The 18,650-nt window shown below is 32.3% G+C and overlaps 1 protein-coding gene across 8 annotated transcripts in view; it reads left to right on the top strand.

Annotated features, from left to right (window-relative positions):
* POSTN (periostin) overlaps nt 1-16,900 on the top strand; it is a 34,168-nt gene extending 17,268 nt beyond the window's left edge. Inside the window, exons 12-23 of one of the 8 annotated variants that reach the window (XM_012748113.2) lie at nt 292-422; nt 927-1,057; nt 1,157-1,259; nt 1,366-1,433; nt 2,450-2,495; nt 5,419-5,499; nt 8,537-8,626; nt 9,409-9,498; nt 10,233-10,310; nt 10,685-10,768; nt 14,895-14,936; nt 16,094-16,900. In XM_012748113.2, the coding sequence (XP_012603567.2) occupies nt 292-422; nt 927-1,057; nt 1,157-1,259; nt 1,366-1,433; nt 2,450-2,495; nt 5,419-5,499; nt 8,537-8,626; nt 9,409-9,498; nt 10,233-10,310; nt 10,685-10,768; nt 14,895-14,936; nt 16,094-16,131 (982 nt within the window). In that variant the 3' untranslated portion in view covers nt 16,132-16,900. The remainder of the gene's footprint in view (nt 1-291; nt 423-926; nt 1,058-1,156; nt 1,260-1,365; nt 1,434-2,449; nt 2,496-5,418; nt 5,500-8,536; nt 8,627-9,408; nt 9,499-10,232; nt 10,311-10,684; nt 10,769-14,894; nt 14,937-16,093) is intronic. The other 7 variants (XM_012748115.2, XM_012748116.2, XM_012748114.2 and 4 more) reach the window with 7 other exon arrangements.
* Nucleotides 16,901-18,650: the final 1,750 nt, after the last annotated feature.

Below are 18,650 nucleotides of genomic sequence, written 5' to 3' on the forward strand. Positions count from 1 at the left end.
TTTTGTGGAGGTCTTAAATGAAAAAAAAATATTCAATTCTGTTATAAAGTGTGACCTTGTCAAGTTTTATAAGATTAAAACAGAGATGAACAAATTTAAACTTTATACTGTGTATTTCAATCATTTTCTCACGATAAAACTTTCATAGGTAAATTTGAAATATATGAAAATGTATGAGCAGTTTTCTCATTCTTTCCACAATACATGGATTTTATTCTATTATATGTGTGCTTTAGGTGAATATACCTACACCTAAATCTAACCAAATAAATACACATCCTTCCTGCTTAGCATCTTCCTCAGCCTCCTCGAAGCTGCAGACTTGAAAGAGCTCCTGACACAGCCTGGAGATTGGACCTTATTTGTGCCAACCAACGATGCCTTTAAGGGAATGACTAGTGAAGAAAAGGAAATCCTGATGGGTGAGTAGAAATGAATATCAGATATTTGCCCCTTGATTTCAGGATCTTCCTTCTTTCTCAAGCGTTCCTGTCCAGATGTCAGCACCCCCACACACACAAAAAAGGCCTTCTTTTGTATTCACAGCTAGATTTGGTTTCCTTTAATTCCACTTGGGATGTGTGGAGGGTCCCTCAGTAAAGTTCTTAAACCGCTTACTGCCACATTGTTGAGCTAGATTTTCACTTTTGTTATTTCTATTAAGGTCCACATAATTTGGTGACAAAGAAGGAAATAGTCATAATTTCAAAAATAATTTGATGTTTTCTCCCAGTAAGTAGGGTAATATTGATTGATTGATTGAAATGATTGTATGTTTTAACATACCATTGATATGAACTTGAGAGAACAAGGACATTTTGAGAAAATACAGTGTGGAATAAAAAAGACAAGGAAATCTTTTGTTCTTTACTCTTTGTACTATTAAAATGTCATATTGTTAAATAAATATATATCTTTCCTTTTAGGGGACAAAAATGCTCTTCAAAACATCATTCTTTATCACCTGACCCCAGGGGTTTTCATCGGAAAGGGATTTGAACCTGGCGTTACTAACATTTTAAAGACCACACAAGGGAGCAAAATCTTCCTGAAAGGAGTAAGTTGTCTAGAATAAATTTAAGACAGTGTTAATCCAGTGTTAAATTATCTTAATGTCCTTCATTAAATTTCTCATTGGCATTACCTATTTTGATAGGTAAATGATACACTTCTGGTGAACGAATTGAAATCAAAAGAATCTGACATCATGACGACAAATGGTGTCATTCATGTTGTAGATAAACTCCTCTATCCAGCAGGTTGGTAATTATTGAACTCAATAATGGGTTAACTCTTTTGTAATGTGAATCTGGATTTTTATTTTATCCTTTCTTACCAATATGCATTTAATATTCCTGTTCATAGACACACCTGTTGGAAATGATCAGCTGCTGGAAATACTTAATAAACTGATCAAATACATCCAAATTAAGGTACAGAACATTATTGATTTCATTTATAATATGTTGAACAGATACCACAGTTTAACATAAGATACTAGAAATGTATGCATTAATAAGTAAACATACACTGGACTTGGATTGCTCTTTGTTGCTTATGTGCCACTGACCCACCTTTAATGAAATAACATTTCTTCATGGTTTTGTTTAGCAGAAGTAGCACATTAAGTGTTACGGAAAATATGAAGCTGAATCAAAGATGGTCTTTATTCAAATATTTTACAGTCCAGTTGGGAAAATAAGACAAACGTAAATAATTAATATCTTTCTATCATTAAATACCTTTACTGCTGAATATAAAGAAAAATAAAGAATTCATTTATATCCTAGCTCTCTGGGAGGCCGAGGCGGGCGGATTGCTCAAGGTCAGGAGTTCGAAACCAGCCTGAGCAAGAGCGAGACCCCATCTCTACTATAAACAGAAAGAAATTAATTGGCTAACTAATATATATATATATATAAAATTAGCTGGGCATGGTGGCGCATGCCTGTAGTCCCAGCTACTTGGGAGGCTGAGGCAGAAGGATTGCTTGAGCCAGGAGTTTGAGGTTGCTGTGAGCTAGGCTGACGCCATGGCACTCACTCTAGCCTAGGCAACAAAGCGAGACTCTGTCTCAAAAAAAAAAAAAAAAAAAAAGAATTCATTTATAAATAATTTTCACTAATCCCAGGTTGAAGGCAAAGGAATATTTTACTTCTTTGTCATTGTAGGGTCAAAGTAGCAAAAACCATGACATAGTATTTAATAAACATATTAAGCTTTGGATTAATTATTCTATAATTTTTTAAATTGAGCAAAAAGTCAATGATTTTTATACTATCTGGCCTGATAGCAAGGAATTGGAAGATGATTTATATGAGGCCTTCATTTCTTTAAGTGTAATGATAGCTTCACTGTTTTCACTTTAGTAAGAATTAAAGTGGTGCTATAGTTTTTGTTAACACAACTACCACATTCCATGTTACTAAATATAAACATTTATTTTCAGTTTGTTCGTGGTAGCACCTTCAAAGAAATCCCCATGACAGTCTATAGTAAGTATATAATGAATATTTGCCACATATGTGGCAAGATGCAAAAAAAGAAACGATCATTTTCTTTGTGTTTACAACGATTATTGATAATCTGGTATTTAGAATTCCCAATGATGGCAAATCTCACACTTGAAACAGGGCTTGAGGTCTTGGTAAGGCCTCTTGGGCTTGGCCATACCATTCAACTCTGATGAACCCTTTCCCCATTCATTGGAAAAACAGGAGTGGCACAATATGAGAAAGAGAGTAAAATGTAATAATACCATGGCAAAGAGTCAGAAAAAAAAATGATATACAAAGGGGAGGGATCATTAGAAGATCCTCCAGAGCTATCTGAAAATTCAGATGAGTGGACACAGAAATGACATTGCCGAAAGCTTGTTGCTCACTCCACACACACAGCCATGAGCTGTCAAAGGGCGGGATGGGAAGTGTGTGCCAAAGAATACTAATTTTTATGAGAATGGGGTGCAAAAACTCTCCCCATCCAAAACTGGACTAAGGAACAAAAAATCTACCAGGTGATAAATGTATAGTTTCTAGATTCCGAGGTTCTTTTATCCCTGACATTACCAGATTATCAAAATTAAACCTCTACTACTTAACAATGCTAAAAGGTATTTCATTTTCATAATTGTAGCTCATAGGATATCTTTTTATTGGGACTTTTTCTTCCTTTATCTTTTTTCTTTCTTTCTTTCATTGTAGCTGTCATAGCAGAAATTATTTTCATTTTGTTTTGGCTCTGCAGTATAAACACTTGAAATGTATCAGTAGCTAAAACATTTCTTCAATCCCCACATTTATTCTGACTAGAAAATTATTCTATTTTATACCATGAGCATCAACTTATTTAATTAAGAAAATTTCCCTTAAAATGTATAGTAGGTATGGAAAAGGAGGAAAGCCAATGCAAGGAGCAAAACAAAATGTCTGCTGCTCTTGTTGATTTCGGTTATATAATAATATCTACAATTTCAGTATCAGGCCAGCTCAGCACTGTTTGAAAGATTTAATGGGAATAGCTGTGATTCAGCATGCTATAAATTCCAGCCCGAACGTGTTTAAAATACATTTTATCACAAATTAAAGAATCCTTATGGGCTCTATTCATCAGATGTGTTATGTCATCTTTCTCCATCAAAAATGTATACATTATATATATGTATATCTGCAGGACATTTCTTTAACTTTCCTACTTTATACATGTTAGTTCCACAACTTTCTGTATATGTCAATGCAATATTTTGTGTACAATGAGCCAAAATTATTATATATTATTATTATTCCTTTATTCCCCCCCTACTAAATTATATCCTCACTCAGAGAGTACAAACTATATTTTCTGAAATTATATGTCTAATGACTTCCCTACCTTCTCAGAGCCCTTGAAACAGCTTTAATATTTACATTCCAATGTGTAATGTTTCTTTTACACCTCCAAAGATGGATATTCTGTTATTAAGAAGCATTTTCAAATAAAAGTAGAGACTAATTAAACAAAAGTTCCTATTTTATGTTATTTTGTTGATTTGTCTCTGAAATTCCCTTAATTTCCTTGCTTCATATTATTCTTGTGCCCAAAACAACATGTATTTTAAATTGTGTGGTTGGGGGAAGGGATACCCTCTAGTATAAATTGTCAAATATAGAATATTTGAGCTGGAAAGGATTTAATCTTCAGATATGACCTGTCAAAACTATTTAAGTGATCAGAAAAGCATGATAGAAATGGAACTACCAACCAACTAAACATCCTAAACCTCAAGTTCCTTAACATACTATAAAAAATTGAACTTAAAGTAATTAACACATTTTGGTAGTAGCAGCAGAGATCTCTGTGCATTCAACCTTCATGGAAAGGTCCCTGTGTGACAAGACCACCTGTGGAATCAATAACTGAACACAGATTTGATACATTTTAGCACTTCATAATTTGAGATCTCAAAATGGAATGGAAACATAGTCTCTATTATGGCCTAGAATCACATCAATTCAAAAAGTTGACACAGCTAGAAATCTTAGAAACATTAGGTGAGAACTGACAGCACAACGAGTTATAAGAGCGCAGTGCACATAGCTTTGGTGCAGCCCATTACCTAATGGAACCATCTTTTAAGGCCTCTAAGCAGCAATGACAAAAAGCCAGTTGTCTTGCTTGTATGGCTCCAGAGGCGCATTTTTAGTTAATCTGTATAACCAAAGTAAACCAAATAGTTGACTGCTATTTTAAATCAACTTTATACACTATTATCTTACTTGGGTAGATGACATACATTTAAAATATACACCCTTAATTTTTAAAAAAAATGATGATAAGCTGAAAATTAAAGACATTTTAGACTAACTTAAATACTTATCATATCATATTTGTTGAATAGAGCTCATGTCTGGCTGGCTGAAATTTATTCTTTCTTTTAAGTATTCTGAACTATTTTCCATTTTTTCCTTTCTATTTCACTGTTGTCAAATGCATGAAAAATTTCAATTAGTTTTCTTTCAATTTTTTCTTTTAATTGACAAAGAATCCAACAATGCAATTTGAGATCTTATGAATTGCATGACATTAATCATGTTTGTCTTCTGTTGCTATGCAGCCAATATTTTCAAGAAGTACAAAAGAAGGTAAAGAGCTTTAGTGGTACAGTCAAAATTGTAGATTTATAGATAGAATTCCTAACTTAGTGAGTATATATATATTCTACTGGAACAAATTCAAGTCACTGGACTTCAGAGTTCAACATCTGGATATGAGAAGATATTATATTAATGTACTGTGAATATTTCCTGTATCTGACTGCCTGAACATACTACCATATCTGATACCTGAGCACCCTACAAAGATTAAAAAAAAAAAAAAGGAAATTTTGTTCAGGTTTTTTTTATGTAAACATCATTCATGTTCCACTTTCTATACTTTCAGCAACTAAAATTATAACCAAATTTGTGGAACCAAAAATTAAAGTGATTGAAGGCAGTCTTCAGCCTATTATCAAAACTGAAGGTAAAAATCAACGTTCTACATGGTTCCTTTCATTGCGAAAAGAATCCATAAAAATACTGATTTCTATGAATGTATCTACATTCTTTTTGAAACTAACATGCTAAATATTTCTATACCAATGGCATGCTCATGTAATTGCAGAATGCAGAGTGCAAATTATTTAGCAAAGTAGATGGTGCATTCCTAATACTTTCAGTACATTTGCTTGTACTTGATTTAATTTGAATCTAATTGACATGGCGTTAGCACTAGTGCCCAGATAATCACCAAACAAATAAATCCTGAATTCTTTTCCTATAGTTAGACTCTTCAGAGAATACTCTTTTTGTTGCTTTGTTTCCTATCTCTGCACAAGGTCCCTTTTGTACTATTACAAAAAACTCTTTTGAAAAAGTGCAGGCATTTCTTCATTCTGCAGCCTAAGAAAGCATAGAAGCTGTACATTGATGAAAGCTTGGAAATTACCACTCCACGTGATATATTTTAAAATTAAAACATTAGAAACAGAAGAGGAAATAAGCAGCTTGTGCAGTGAGTCATCCTTAGACAGCTTAATCCCAGTCCTGAACATATTCTGATATGTGATATAACACATATATATGTATTTTACATATATACTTCTCTTCTGATGTTTCAGACTAGAACATTAAATAAACAGTGACTTTTCTCTCAACTATATTAGCCAACTTCAACATCTTTAACATTACTCTCATTTCATGTATTTTTATTATCTCCAGAAATCAGACTTTTTTAGAATTTACTTCCATGTTTAAGCATCTTGATGTAGCGCCTTGACACAGAGAAAAGACCTTGCTATCTTCTTTATTCCATAAGAAGGACAGAAGCAGTCTTCCAAAAAAGGAACAGATTATAACTTTGATTAAATCTCAGGAAAACTATTATTATGATTATCTTTGATTTTGATATTTCTTCTCATTCGGTGGATTGAGATGGCAACTTCTTGAAAACTTTTGTCTATGCCTTTTAAAGTGAGCCATGACTTAAAACGTACACATTGAGGACACATAAGTAAATGTTGATTTCCTAGCTAATTAGTTATCTATATTGTTATTCATTCTTGACACCTAAAATTAAGTTATTCTTTCAAATCTGTGCTTTTAAAAAACAGTATACTCATAGTCACTTGATTAATTTTATATATTGATGAAGAGAATTTGGTGTTTTAAGAAGAAATTAAATCACAGAATTTTTTGTTGAAAAAATGTTTCTCCATCATTTTAATGAAAAATGGCAAAACGATCCTTGCTAATACAATTGATTTAAAACATTTTTTAAAAGTTAGATTTCCTGAACTTTTGTATTCTTTAACTTAAATCATGTACTTGTGCCATTTTTCTTATTTTCAAAGATTCTTCTCTCTTCTTTCAAGCTTCTTCGTTCAACTTATCTTCTCAATCTGTGTCAGCAGAATTCTACTCTATTAATCTTTCTTTGGTTAGGAGCATAGTGGAATATCAATTCTACCTGCCTTCTGCCTGTAAAGGGAAGATGGATGAAAAATGGGGCCATGTCACCTATTCATTAATAACTCTTCAGTTCAAAAATTCATAAATTTTACTTCTGTGTCACATTGTAAAGGAAACAAATGTTTATCTCTAGCTTCTAAGATTGTTACTGACATTTCCTTCTTATTGTTTGAACATTTTCACATTCATTGATGACTTTCAAATTCTTACTACATAAATTAAGCTGCAAGTCACAATTTTAAGATGTTCCTTATAAAAGGTACTTAACCAAATTTTATAATTAAGAATAAATCAACTGAAATTCAATCCAAAAATAGTTACTAAGCACCCATTGTGGTTGAGTAGTCTCCTAGATGCTGGGAATAAGTAGGGGGGAAACAAACTTATAAAATTCCTACCTTTATAGAGCTTAACTACAAAGCATGTTTCTGAAATTTCAGTTTGGCTTTTCTAAAGAAATATAAATTTATATATTTTTGTTAACTCATTTCCTGTTCTTAAACTCCTTAGGTATACTTTCTCTACACCTTAAAAACCTGACCTTATATTTTATACTCAATATCTTTTATGCTCAATATCTCTTGGCCTCATAAATCAAATATTATGGCATGAAATATTTATGATTGGAAAGAACTGTACTCTTATTTTCATTATTTTAGACTGTTAAAGACTGTTTAACTTTTGTAATGATGTACATTGACAATTTCTAGATAGACAAAAAATTTTCTCAAAGATAAGCAAATACAGTTACATTTGACTATTGAAGGATATTAAAGTATGAGTTAAATGTACTGAACCTTATTTTTCTTACTCCTATATAAAACAGTCTTAATTAACTAATGCAGGAAGCAGCTTTCTAACATTCAAAATGATTTTCTCTGGAAGCAAAATCATTTTGTAAGCCAAATGCAACACTTGTTTAAGTTTTGCATTTGAGGGACTGTTTAACCGTTAATTAGTTAGTTTCTTATCATTATCACATAGAAGGTAAGTACTCAAGTCCATTTTCCCATAAAACTTGAAACTCAGCATCTTTAAGGTAAGTATAAAATTGGGATTTCCCTATGTTAAGTCCTATGCCCACTAGATCAAAAATGTAAGGTACTTAGTGATTTTCAAAACATAAATGAAAAATTTTAATAAGGAAAGAGTAATAGATAATATCAGTAAGCTAAAGTAAGAACTCCACCAGTTATCAATAGAGCAACTCAAATTTGTACATACTATATGATTCACAAAGCGTAGCCACGTACAATATTTTGTGTGATCATACCTTACAATTACCAATGAATGGATGGATTTATACATCTGTTTAAATGCTAAAGCAGATTATAGTAATTTTAGAAGCACACCAATAGACCAAGTCATTTGTTCTCATAAATATTGTCTAATTTGAAGACAATGGGAAATGCTTAAAACTGATTTCATACATAGAGCCTAAAATTAGCTTGACATTTGAGTCACACCAAATGTTGGAATAAATTTCCTGTTCTGGTCAATTTAAAGGACTGATTTAACATGATAATTTGTCTCCTAAAATAATGTCTCAGGACCCACAATAACAAAGGTCAAAATTGAAGGTGAACCTGAACTCAGACTGATTAAAGAAGGTGAAACTGTAACTGAAGTGATCCATGGAGGTGCGTTATGTGTATTTCCTGGTGCCTACTTGGCATCACTATGGTTATTTTGAAATACTCTTGGCTTAGAAATATTGAACATCTGATATTTTCTCCTGATTTTTATTTTACATAAATTATGGGAATAATTATCTCAGCTATGGGTCCTTATTAGCCAGTCAGAAATAAAATATAGTTTACCTTTTAATGGATTTAGGTGGAATTAACTAAACCATTAAATCACCAGGTCCAACAAAACTGTCATTATTTCTGCATATGCATATGACGATTATAGATTATAATGATAACACTAATGTCAAGACAAGAGGACATATTGGACTCAGACATAGAAGAAAAACCATTGCAGAAGACTCTGACTAATAAGCCACTACTAAGATTTATTATAGGATTCCCATTCCAGTGATGTACAGCTCCCTGGATTCTCACTAAATATGCATTCCACAGGCAGGAAACAAGGGAGACATGAAGAGTTATCTTGACAGCTGGCCCTCCCCTCACCCAAGATTCAGGACAGAACTGTTACCTTTTAGACCTCTATTGATCTGAATTTATTTGAGATATATTCCAAAAATGATTATGATTTACTCCTAAATGGTAATATTTTGAGATATGTACTTAATCATTAAAATGTCTAGCCAATACAAGTATATGAGGGCTGTCCAGAAAGTATCCAGCCAGTGTTAACATAACGAGAATGGTTACATGGCTGGGTACTTTCTGAACAGCGCTCATAGACACCATATGAGAATAAATCAAATACATTTTTCATTCCCTACTTTCAGAGCCAATTATTAAAAAGTACACCAAAATCATTGATGGAGTACCTGTGGAAATAACAGAAAAAGAGACACGGGAAGAACGAATCATTACAGGTAGTCTTTAATTCCATACATGGATATATGCCCAGATTGTCAAACAATAGTTAATGTTAAATTATCTTTATAAGAAACACTGAAGAACCTAAGTCATTTTCATAATGGTTACTGAAGGTACTTCATTTCTTTTCTGGCAAAAATGATGCTATTTTACATATGTAATCTATGTTTTACTCTATATTGGAAATTTATAAATAAATCTATAAACATGTATTTTTACTTTGTGTACATATTCATATTATATGATATAGCCTCTTTACTGTTTACTAATGAGTCACTGAATCATGAAAGACAAATTGTTGCCTCCTTTGAGCTTTCATTAATCTTAAGGTCCATACATCTATGTACAAAAATATATGCAAGTTTGTATAAAATAATTTATTGATAATTTTAATAAACCTTTGTATCAGTCTGTGACCTATCAATTAGTCTCAAATTCTAAATTCAGCTATTTCTATAAGTATTTGTTTAAACAAGTAGTCAGCAAGTATGGTCTGTGCTACTTATTTATATAAATAAATAAATAAATAAATAAATTGGAGCACAGTCATGTTCATTCATTTGCATAATGTCTATAGCTGCTTTTATACTGCAGTGACAGAGTTGAACAGCTGCAACACAGACAACATGGCCCAAAAATGTAAAATACTAACTCTCTGTCACTGTACAGAAGAGGTTTGCCTACCCCTGTTTTAGACCTTTTAGACCTTTTTAAATTGTCTTTCTTTTAGGTCCTGAAATAAAATACACTAGGATTTCTACTGGAGATGGAGATACAGAAGAAACTCTGAAGAAATTGTTGCAAGAAGGTGAGCTTTTCTAGAAAAATCAAAATATAACTTTACCTAAGCTCTCTGTATCCAAGCCCAAAATAATCTTTGAGGCCTTGTATATGTTTCTACTCTATCTCATTCTATTGTTCAAGTTCCATACCAACATTTAAAAAATCATGAAAATATGAAGTGAAGAATAAAGGGCAGTCATTATTTGTTTTGTTACACAGTATAATGTTCAACAGCTTTATAAGAAAATTAGTTTATCAAAACACACCCCTAAAAACTGTGAAAGAACTAAGTGTTGGTCTGGAATTCATTATTGGGCAGATGCCATTATTTTTCACATCAAATCTGCTGTCTTTTTTGTTATATAAACCAACTTCTGCTATAAACATGTATCCTCTCAGAGGTCACCAAGGTCACCAAATTCATTGAAGGTGGTGATGGTCATTTATTTGAAGATGAAGATATTAAAAGACTGCTTCAGGGAGGTTAGTAAAAGGATGACAACTAACCCCCTTAATAGGTTCTGGTGATAGTTCTTCAACTTTTTAAAGACTGAGCAAGCAGATTCTTCTTTTAATTAGGTTAAAAACAGGGCAACATCAGCTGTTGTCTTAACAGATGGATTGGTTTAATGGCAGCATAAGTAATAGTTATGAAGAAATGATTACTAGTTTAAACAGTCTTTAAAAAGTTCTATGGTCTAAAGGTTGGGGAGCAATGAATACTTTTTTTTTTTTGCTTTGATTCAGATAATTGTAAAGATATTTTAAGTATGTGAAAGGGGAACAATGTTTAAATTTCTAGTTGTTAAACAAGCCCAAATTTGACATACATTTTATATTTTTTAAAAATGTATTCACTGCCCCCATAACAATGATAAAGGCATGTTTTTGGATTCTGTAAGTGCATAAATATTCCCCAAAAGAGTGCATTTAGTTAACTGTCTCTTCCAAAACTACATGCTTGGGAATGAGTATTTGTTTCTTCTAACAGTTTGAGCGATAATCTATACCTGGAGATGTAAACTGTTTGCATATAAAATTAATCTTAATCTTTTATGGAATGTTCTCTGTCTATGGCATTAAATAGACTTACTTTCAAAAGCAAAGTAAAAAAAGAATTCAAATCTTACACAAACTCTAAATGGTAATTATTCAAAGAAATATTAAATGTTAATAAAATATAATTTGGATCATTGGCATTTGAAAAATGGATTTCTACTTGATTTTATTAACAATAAAATTATTAGGCTGAAAAAATATTTTAGAGAAACAAGTAAATTATTTAGAAAAACCAAATATGCTCTTTGAAATATACTATATTGAGAAACACAATGGAAGTGTGGTATTTATCCAAAATACAGTCCAGATACTTTTCTGCTACTTTTAAAAAATTGCACTGCTGTGTCCAAGAAGATATAAATTATCTTGAGACCTGTTTATTTTTGGCAATTATTGTTTCTATATCATATATTTTAATATACATAAAATCTTTTACATAGTATTTGCAGACTTGTCAGTGATACTAAAAATATATTTTTTATTTAAACAATGATTGAATTTTCCCTCACTAGAAATATGTATGTCTTAAAATACAAGATTTCCTTTCAGAACACAAAGAATATATGGCATGCCCAAGGCATAATGGAACCAAAGATTCATGTTAGGTCTAATCCAGAATTCACTATTTACCCCCAAATGTTTAAGTGTCTTCTAGGAAAACATTTTAAAATCTGAGGGAAAAGACAAATACATTATGAAGATTAAATTGAATTCTTTTTTTAAGTCCTTGCCATAGTAAGCAGCTTTGTAGAATGGTAGTGCTTTTTAGACAATGAATAAACTAGCAGTTGTACCTGTTTATATTACTTTAAATTCATTTAGGTTCAAATTTCAGGTAAGTATGTTTTCCCCCTTTAATAAGCCCCTTTTAATGAGTTATTATAAAAAATGCAGCTAAGTGCTAAAGAATTGCTTCAGCCAAGAAAAGATACAACTGCTATAAGTTAAGAGAATATGATATTCAATTTTTAGTTAATGGACTCTTTCCTATCCTTTGTTTCTGTTCATCTGAGAGGTTGATTCCTTTAGTTCCCAGTGTAGGTCTCTGTACATATCTATAAGGCATCAGTTTTTACAATGCCACATCATAAGTCTTTCTTCAAACATTTCCAAGGTTTTGCTTTTCATAGGAAAGACAGAATACACAGTAAAGTTACCAGTATCAGCATTCATTGGAGATGCTAATTTTCTTTTTTAGCCATCTAAAACCACAGGTCATCACTGAGTCACAAGTATCCCTTTGTCTAGATCCTAAGAGGCATTGATTTACAAAGAAGGTGATATAAATTACATTATGCAGGACCTTTTTTTTTTTTTTTCAGAGTCTGGTTAATTAATACATATCTAAACCATGGTCTTCATTTTGATAAGTTCTATCTGAAACTGAGTTTTCTATCTGAACTGTTCATATTGTAAATATTGTGGTGCAGGTAGTACATGTTGATGATTTGAATGTATTTCCCAATCATTTTAGTACTGACTATTAACATGACCAAGTGGACTTTTTAGTACTGGTGTTGTGATTTGTCACCCAAATACTTCCAAACTCTTAACTTAAAAATGTTCTCACAAAACTCATAGAATTTTTCATGCTTACCACACATAGAAATATGTATTCTTAAACTACTCAAGCAAATAAAGGAGAATAACAGGGTATGGAGAAAGAAAGTAAGCACCAAAAAAAAAAGTCATTTTGGAAGGTTTTGCAAATCTGCCAATATAATATGTTAAAATTTATAGCCCATGTAAAGAATAGTGGATCAAGTTATAGGTCTGCCTCCAGTCTGAGCTCTGACTTAAATCTAAGTTAGTTGACTCTTTCCCACCTTATTTCCTTCATCTCAAAAATGAAGGAATGGTAATGTTACCTACATCCAAATGACTGAACATCTGGAAAGCTCTTGGAACAATGTTCAGCAATAGTAAGCTGTCAGCGAATACTGTTACTATCAGTATTATCATCAATTAATATTAACATGGTCAATACAGTAATATTGTACAACCCACTTTAAATCTCTATAGTCATAGCCATGTAAAAATGCAAAAAACCAAACAACCAAACAAAAGAAACTTCCAAATAATTGAGCTGAAGCACTTTGCATACTTTAGGCAGAGAGGGGACATCTGTGCCAAATTATTCAGGTTTATCTTCCCACATTTTGCTGTTCTAAACATGAATACAACTTTCCTTCATTTTGAGATAGCAGAGAGCTGCTGGGAGCACACCTGATTTCTGCACTTTAATTAAGCTTTTCTTTTAAAATATTTGTTTGCCAAAATGAATGTTTTTTTATTCTGGAATATTATCATAGCAAAACAGTAATAAATTGGCAAAACCTCATTAAGTGGATGCTAATAAATTATGAAAGGAAATTTGAGTACACTTGTTTTAAAAAATGATTTTGCAAATAGTTCTATAATCCTTATTTATTTGTTTAATTTTCTTTTTTTTTTGACAGAGTCTTACTCTGTTGCCCTGGCTAGAGTACAGTGATGTCATCATAGCTAATACCAACCTCAAACTCCTGGGCTCAAGCAATCCGGAGTAGCTGAGATAACAGGAGCCCACTAGGATGCCTGGCTAATTTTTCTATATTAAGCAAAGACGGGATCTCACTCTTGCTCAGGCGAGTCTCAAACTCCTGAGCTCAAGCGATCATCCTGCCTCAGCCTCCCAGAATACTAGAATTACAGGCATGAGCCACCGTACCCCGCCTCAGTCCACTGTTAAATTGTATAATAATTTACTATTTGGAATATAAGAAACCTATTAAAAACAATGCTCTTACTCACTAATTAAAGGTTAGGTCCATCTCCTCTTGGCAATCTTTTATAAGCCAATATTTTGTTACCACATAAACCTGAAGTCAACTATAACAAAAAAAAAACTGCATAGTTATGAAACACTTGCTGTTCATAAATGTGAAAGCTTTTATTATTTTTAACTAGTTAATTTTTAAAGGGTGTTATAGGATCGATCTCCATGATGGATGATATGGGCACATTTTTCCTGAATTGCTTATAATTATATTTCTAGAGTCATCCAGTCAATGCTATTTTGTTGTCCTCATTTACAAAAAAGCCGTCACAAATTGATCTATAGTGAGAATTTTTGCAAAGGGATACATTACAAATAGGGATGTCCACAGAGCTGGGTGGCTATCTCTGGGAAGGCATTTGTATTAAACTCTCTATAATGGTAAATATCCCTTTATCATAAAGTAATGCTTTTCACAAAAAAGGTGAAAAAAGTTATATAAATCATTTGCTCTGTGTAAAAATGGCACATTATGTGGGCGTCCAAATGCCATAATGAAATAATGTGTTTTCCAATTAGGAAACATTCATTATGATATACAGAAAACAAATGTCTAATTGTCCATTGTCAATATGAAACTGTAAGGATCATAAAATTTACTACCTCCCAAAAAAACACTACATGTTTAAGTAACACCTATTTAAAACTTTACAATTTTCTTTTTACCTGTGTCTCCTGTCTGATTTTAGCCATAATCAAAAAGTATTTCTAACTACAATAATTTAATTTTAGACACACCTGTGAGGAAGATACAAACCAACAGAAGAGTTCAAGGTAAGTGTACTGACTGTAGTAGTGTGTGTATATGGCACATTTTGTTATGTTAAAAGAAATAAAAGAAGAGGAGAGTATTTTCATGTATTTTGTTGGATTTTGTTGTCTGTCAGAGAGAAAAGTTAGCTTTGATACAAAGGATTTTGATGATAAGAATCAGAAAATAAATTGCTCATGTTCTGCACTATTAATAGAATCTAAGAATAACAAATATTAAGGGAAATGCAAATATATTCATGTAAACTGCAAGCAAGGCACATTGAATCACTGAGGTAGACTCAAATGTATAATCCATACATTGAATCACTGAGGTAAACTCAAATGTATAATCCATACATATATATCAAAATTGAGTGTATACAAGTTAAGAATACACAATCAACTTTGTGTCTGTAAGAGTTAAGTCAAAAAGAAGTGTTTGAATACAAGAGCCAAACAAATATAGGTTGCAGGCAGACCTAAAACCTTAAAAATGTTATTACATGAGATGAGGCTACAGTTTGAGACATAAGTAAATAAAAATTGTACACATACAGAAAACTGTATAACTATTCATAAATCTTTATATAAATGTGTGGATTATACATATTATATATCATATATGCACTACAATTTTCTTCCTAACTATACTATGTGCATTTTCTAATTCTTCCATTTAGTTACCTTACATTCTGATACATTGAAAGAGCAAAGACTTCCCTTGTGGAACCTAGAGTGAATTACAAGCTTGGAATTATGAATTTGAATTTCTGAGATAATTAAATACTAAGAGTCAAAAGAAGTTGTAAGCCTTATCCATGTACTTTATAAGCCTATCTGATTTTAAGCCAATTCAATGTATAGATCGTTGAAAGTTAAGGATCAATTGTGCAAATATTTTTTAACTGAAGAACTTATCAAGGATTTCTTGTACACATCCAAGTCCATCCAAATTTTCTAAAAAATTAAAATCATAAATTTCAAATTTTTGTTTTCCTACACCTTTGATCAAAAGGTAATCTTGGTTTCATTGAGATAAACTAAGGATATTGTTAAGAAAACATTATCTAAAGTTTATTACAATGAGAAACTATGGCCTTTGATAGAGATACTTATACACAGAATATCATATTTTTAAACTCTGAAGTTTTATAACATTCACAATTCTTCCTAATCAGGATCTAGAAGACGATCACGGGAAAGTCGTTCTCAGTGAAAATCCAAAAACCAAACTGCAAAGTTTAAACAACCTTAAGTCAACAACCTGACCTTAAAAGAAAATTATGAGAGCCACGTTGACATCAGGAACTGATGAAACATCCGCACAAGAAAGCAATCATCAAACAATTCTGAACACGAATTTAATATTTTATTTTCTGAATTCTCATTCAGAGGAAAATTGTGGGGCTAGCCTCCTGTGGGATAGGAACTGAAGGAATCATGTCACCTTATAGGCTTTTTCATCTTGACATTCAAAGTTCTGGCTAACTTTGGACTCCTTCAAAAAAAAAATCCTTGTCATCGGATTTATTGCAATACAAATCTAAGAGTGGTAAACAGTGATCTCATCAAAAGGATTGAGCCTTGAATGTATGTAATGGATAAATAAAATGCATGTAAGCAGTTACCTCTCCATGGGAAGCTAAGTTATAAAAATTGGTGCTCAGTATAAAACAAACAAACAAACAAAACCTTTTACATCAAAAGGCTTTGCACATTTGTAGACAATGTGGGTTTACTGGTAAATTATGTTACTTTTACAACTAATTTTTTACTCTTGAAATGTTTGTCATATGCTTCTTGCAATACATTTTTTTTTAATCTCAAACATTTCAATAAAACCATTTTTTCAGGTATAAAGAGAATTACTTCATGGTAAGTAATTCAGAAAACTCAAGGTTTAAGTTAAAAAGTGGTTTGGACTTGGGAACAGGACTTTATACCTCTTATTGTAACAAGTACTCATTAAAGGAAATTGAATGAAATTAGTGTTTCTTGAATTTTTCAAACTGTTTTGTTTCATAAAGAATCATTAGATAATGAAGCAATTATAAAACATCAACTAAGCACCTAAATTCACCCCAAGGCTATGCTAAGTTGTGAGGATTTAAGAGATGAATCAGACACAGTTACAGTTCTCAAAAGGTAAAGAGAAAACCAGTTATCCACAATACACCATAAGCTATAATTGAAGAATAAATAGCACTCCACAAGCACGAATGGATCAATTTATTATTCCTGGGCTAGGCATTGGGGAAGCCACAGGGATGCCCTCAACTAAGATGAAGTAACAGAGCCCATTGCATGGCTAAGGAGAGGAAGAAAGTATTTGCTTGCTGGGAATTATCAAGAATTTGATTTGATCTACACAGATCTAAATAAGTGCTATCCTTACCTTAGACTGGTTGAAATGAGAACATTTAGGAAATGGAATCCATACTGAGTAGCAAGAACATTATACCATGGATTGTAGGGCAGTCACTGGGAGACTGTACAACTGAGGAAAGCCACCCTGAAGGTACCAGGATATCCAGATGTCCATAGATATCTAGCTTGGATCAAAGAAAATTGGTCTCAGCACTAAAGAACCTATAATTCTTCTTGGGTAGCTAAAAGAATCTTTATTTGAGGAGCGATTAGGGTGAGGAAGTGAGATATAAAATTCTGAGTATCATTTACTGATGTGCTCTATAGCTTTGGTTTTCCAGAATGCTTTCTAGTCCCAGAGAGTACTGAGATTTATTTCAACCAGTTAGGGTCCCTGCCAGAAAAGAAAATATCCTACCAACTTGGGGCCCATGTAGAGAATCTCAGCTGGAGATGGTGTGGTTATGATCCTCCCAAAATGATTCAGAAGAGGTGGTTATGGTTGAAGGGCACACTTATAGCTATGACTCAAGCATTACAAAAGTGATCCATGTAACAAAAACATTTGTACTCCCTTAATATTTTAAAATAACAAAAAAATAAGAGGTGATTACGTATGGTGGCGCTGGGAAAATAGACTAAAATATCATCAACATAGATGGCCATTTCAAACAGGTAGCCTGTTGTTCAGGATGCCCTAGAAGATTACCAGTTAACTGCATAGAAGGAACAATGGATGGGTTCATTCATTTAGACCCCTTCAGGATTTTCATTTGATAATGAGCCAGATGTTCCAAAGTTGGACTTTGAACATGGTAATCTGGGACAATAAGATTGGTTTTGAGGTCTTTTTAAAGCCTGCTGACTTAAAGGCCCTGCTCTGTGACCATAGAGGAAAAAAGAAATCAACATTGGCTTAAACACATATGTAAATCTAGCCTCTTTTTCTGATAAAAGACAGTCTTTCAAGTGACACACGTAAATGTTCTCACAAAATTTAAAGAGGAACTACTAATAAAATAGAAATAAATTTAGCAATAATATAAATAAAAAGACAAAATTAAAAGAAAATAAAACAATTCAAAACCTTAAAATAAGGACTTTTAAAAGTAAACATCAATCCTACTCACTTTCTAAAAGTTGAGGGGCATTGGAGTATGTGCTTTTATACACATTAATTCTTTAAAAATTATGAAAAGACTTATCACCAGTTTTGTATAAAAAAAGAAAGGCTCAAAAAGTTTACATAAATTTTCTTTCTTCTTTTGCTTTGTGCACTTAAATCACACCATTGATCAACTTGCTACATGCCATTACCTAACAAGTACAAACTTGGGCACAGCAAACAAATTTGTTGCAATTGTCCTG

The sequence above is a fragment of the Microcebus murinus genome, chromosome 13 (genome assembly GCF_040939455.1).
Source record: "Microcebus murinus isolate Inina chromosome 13, M.murinus_Inina_mat1.0, whole genome shotgun sequence".
In the NCBI taxonomy this organism is placed as follows: Eukaryota; Metazoa; Chordata; class Mammalia; order Primates; family Cheirogaleidae; genus Microcebus; species Microcebus murinus.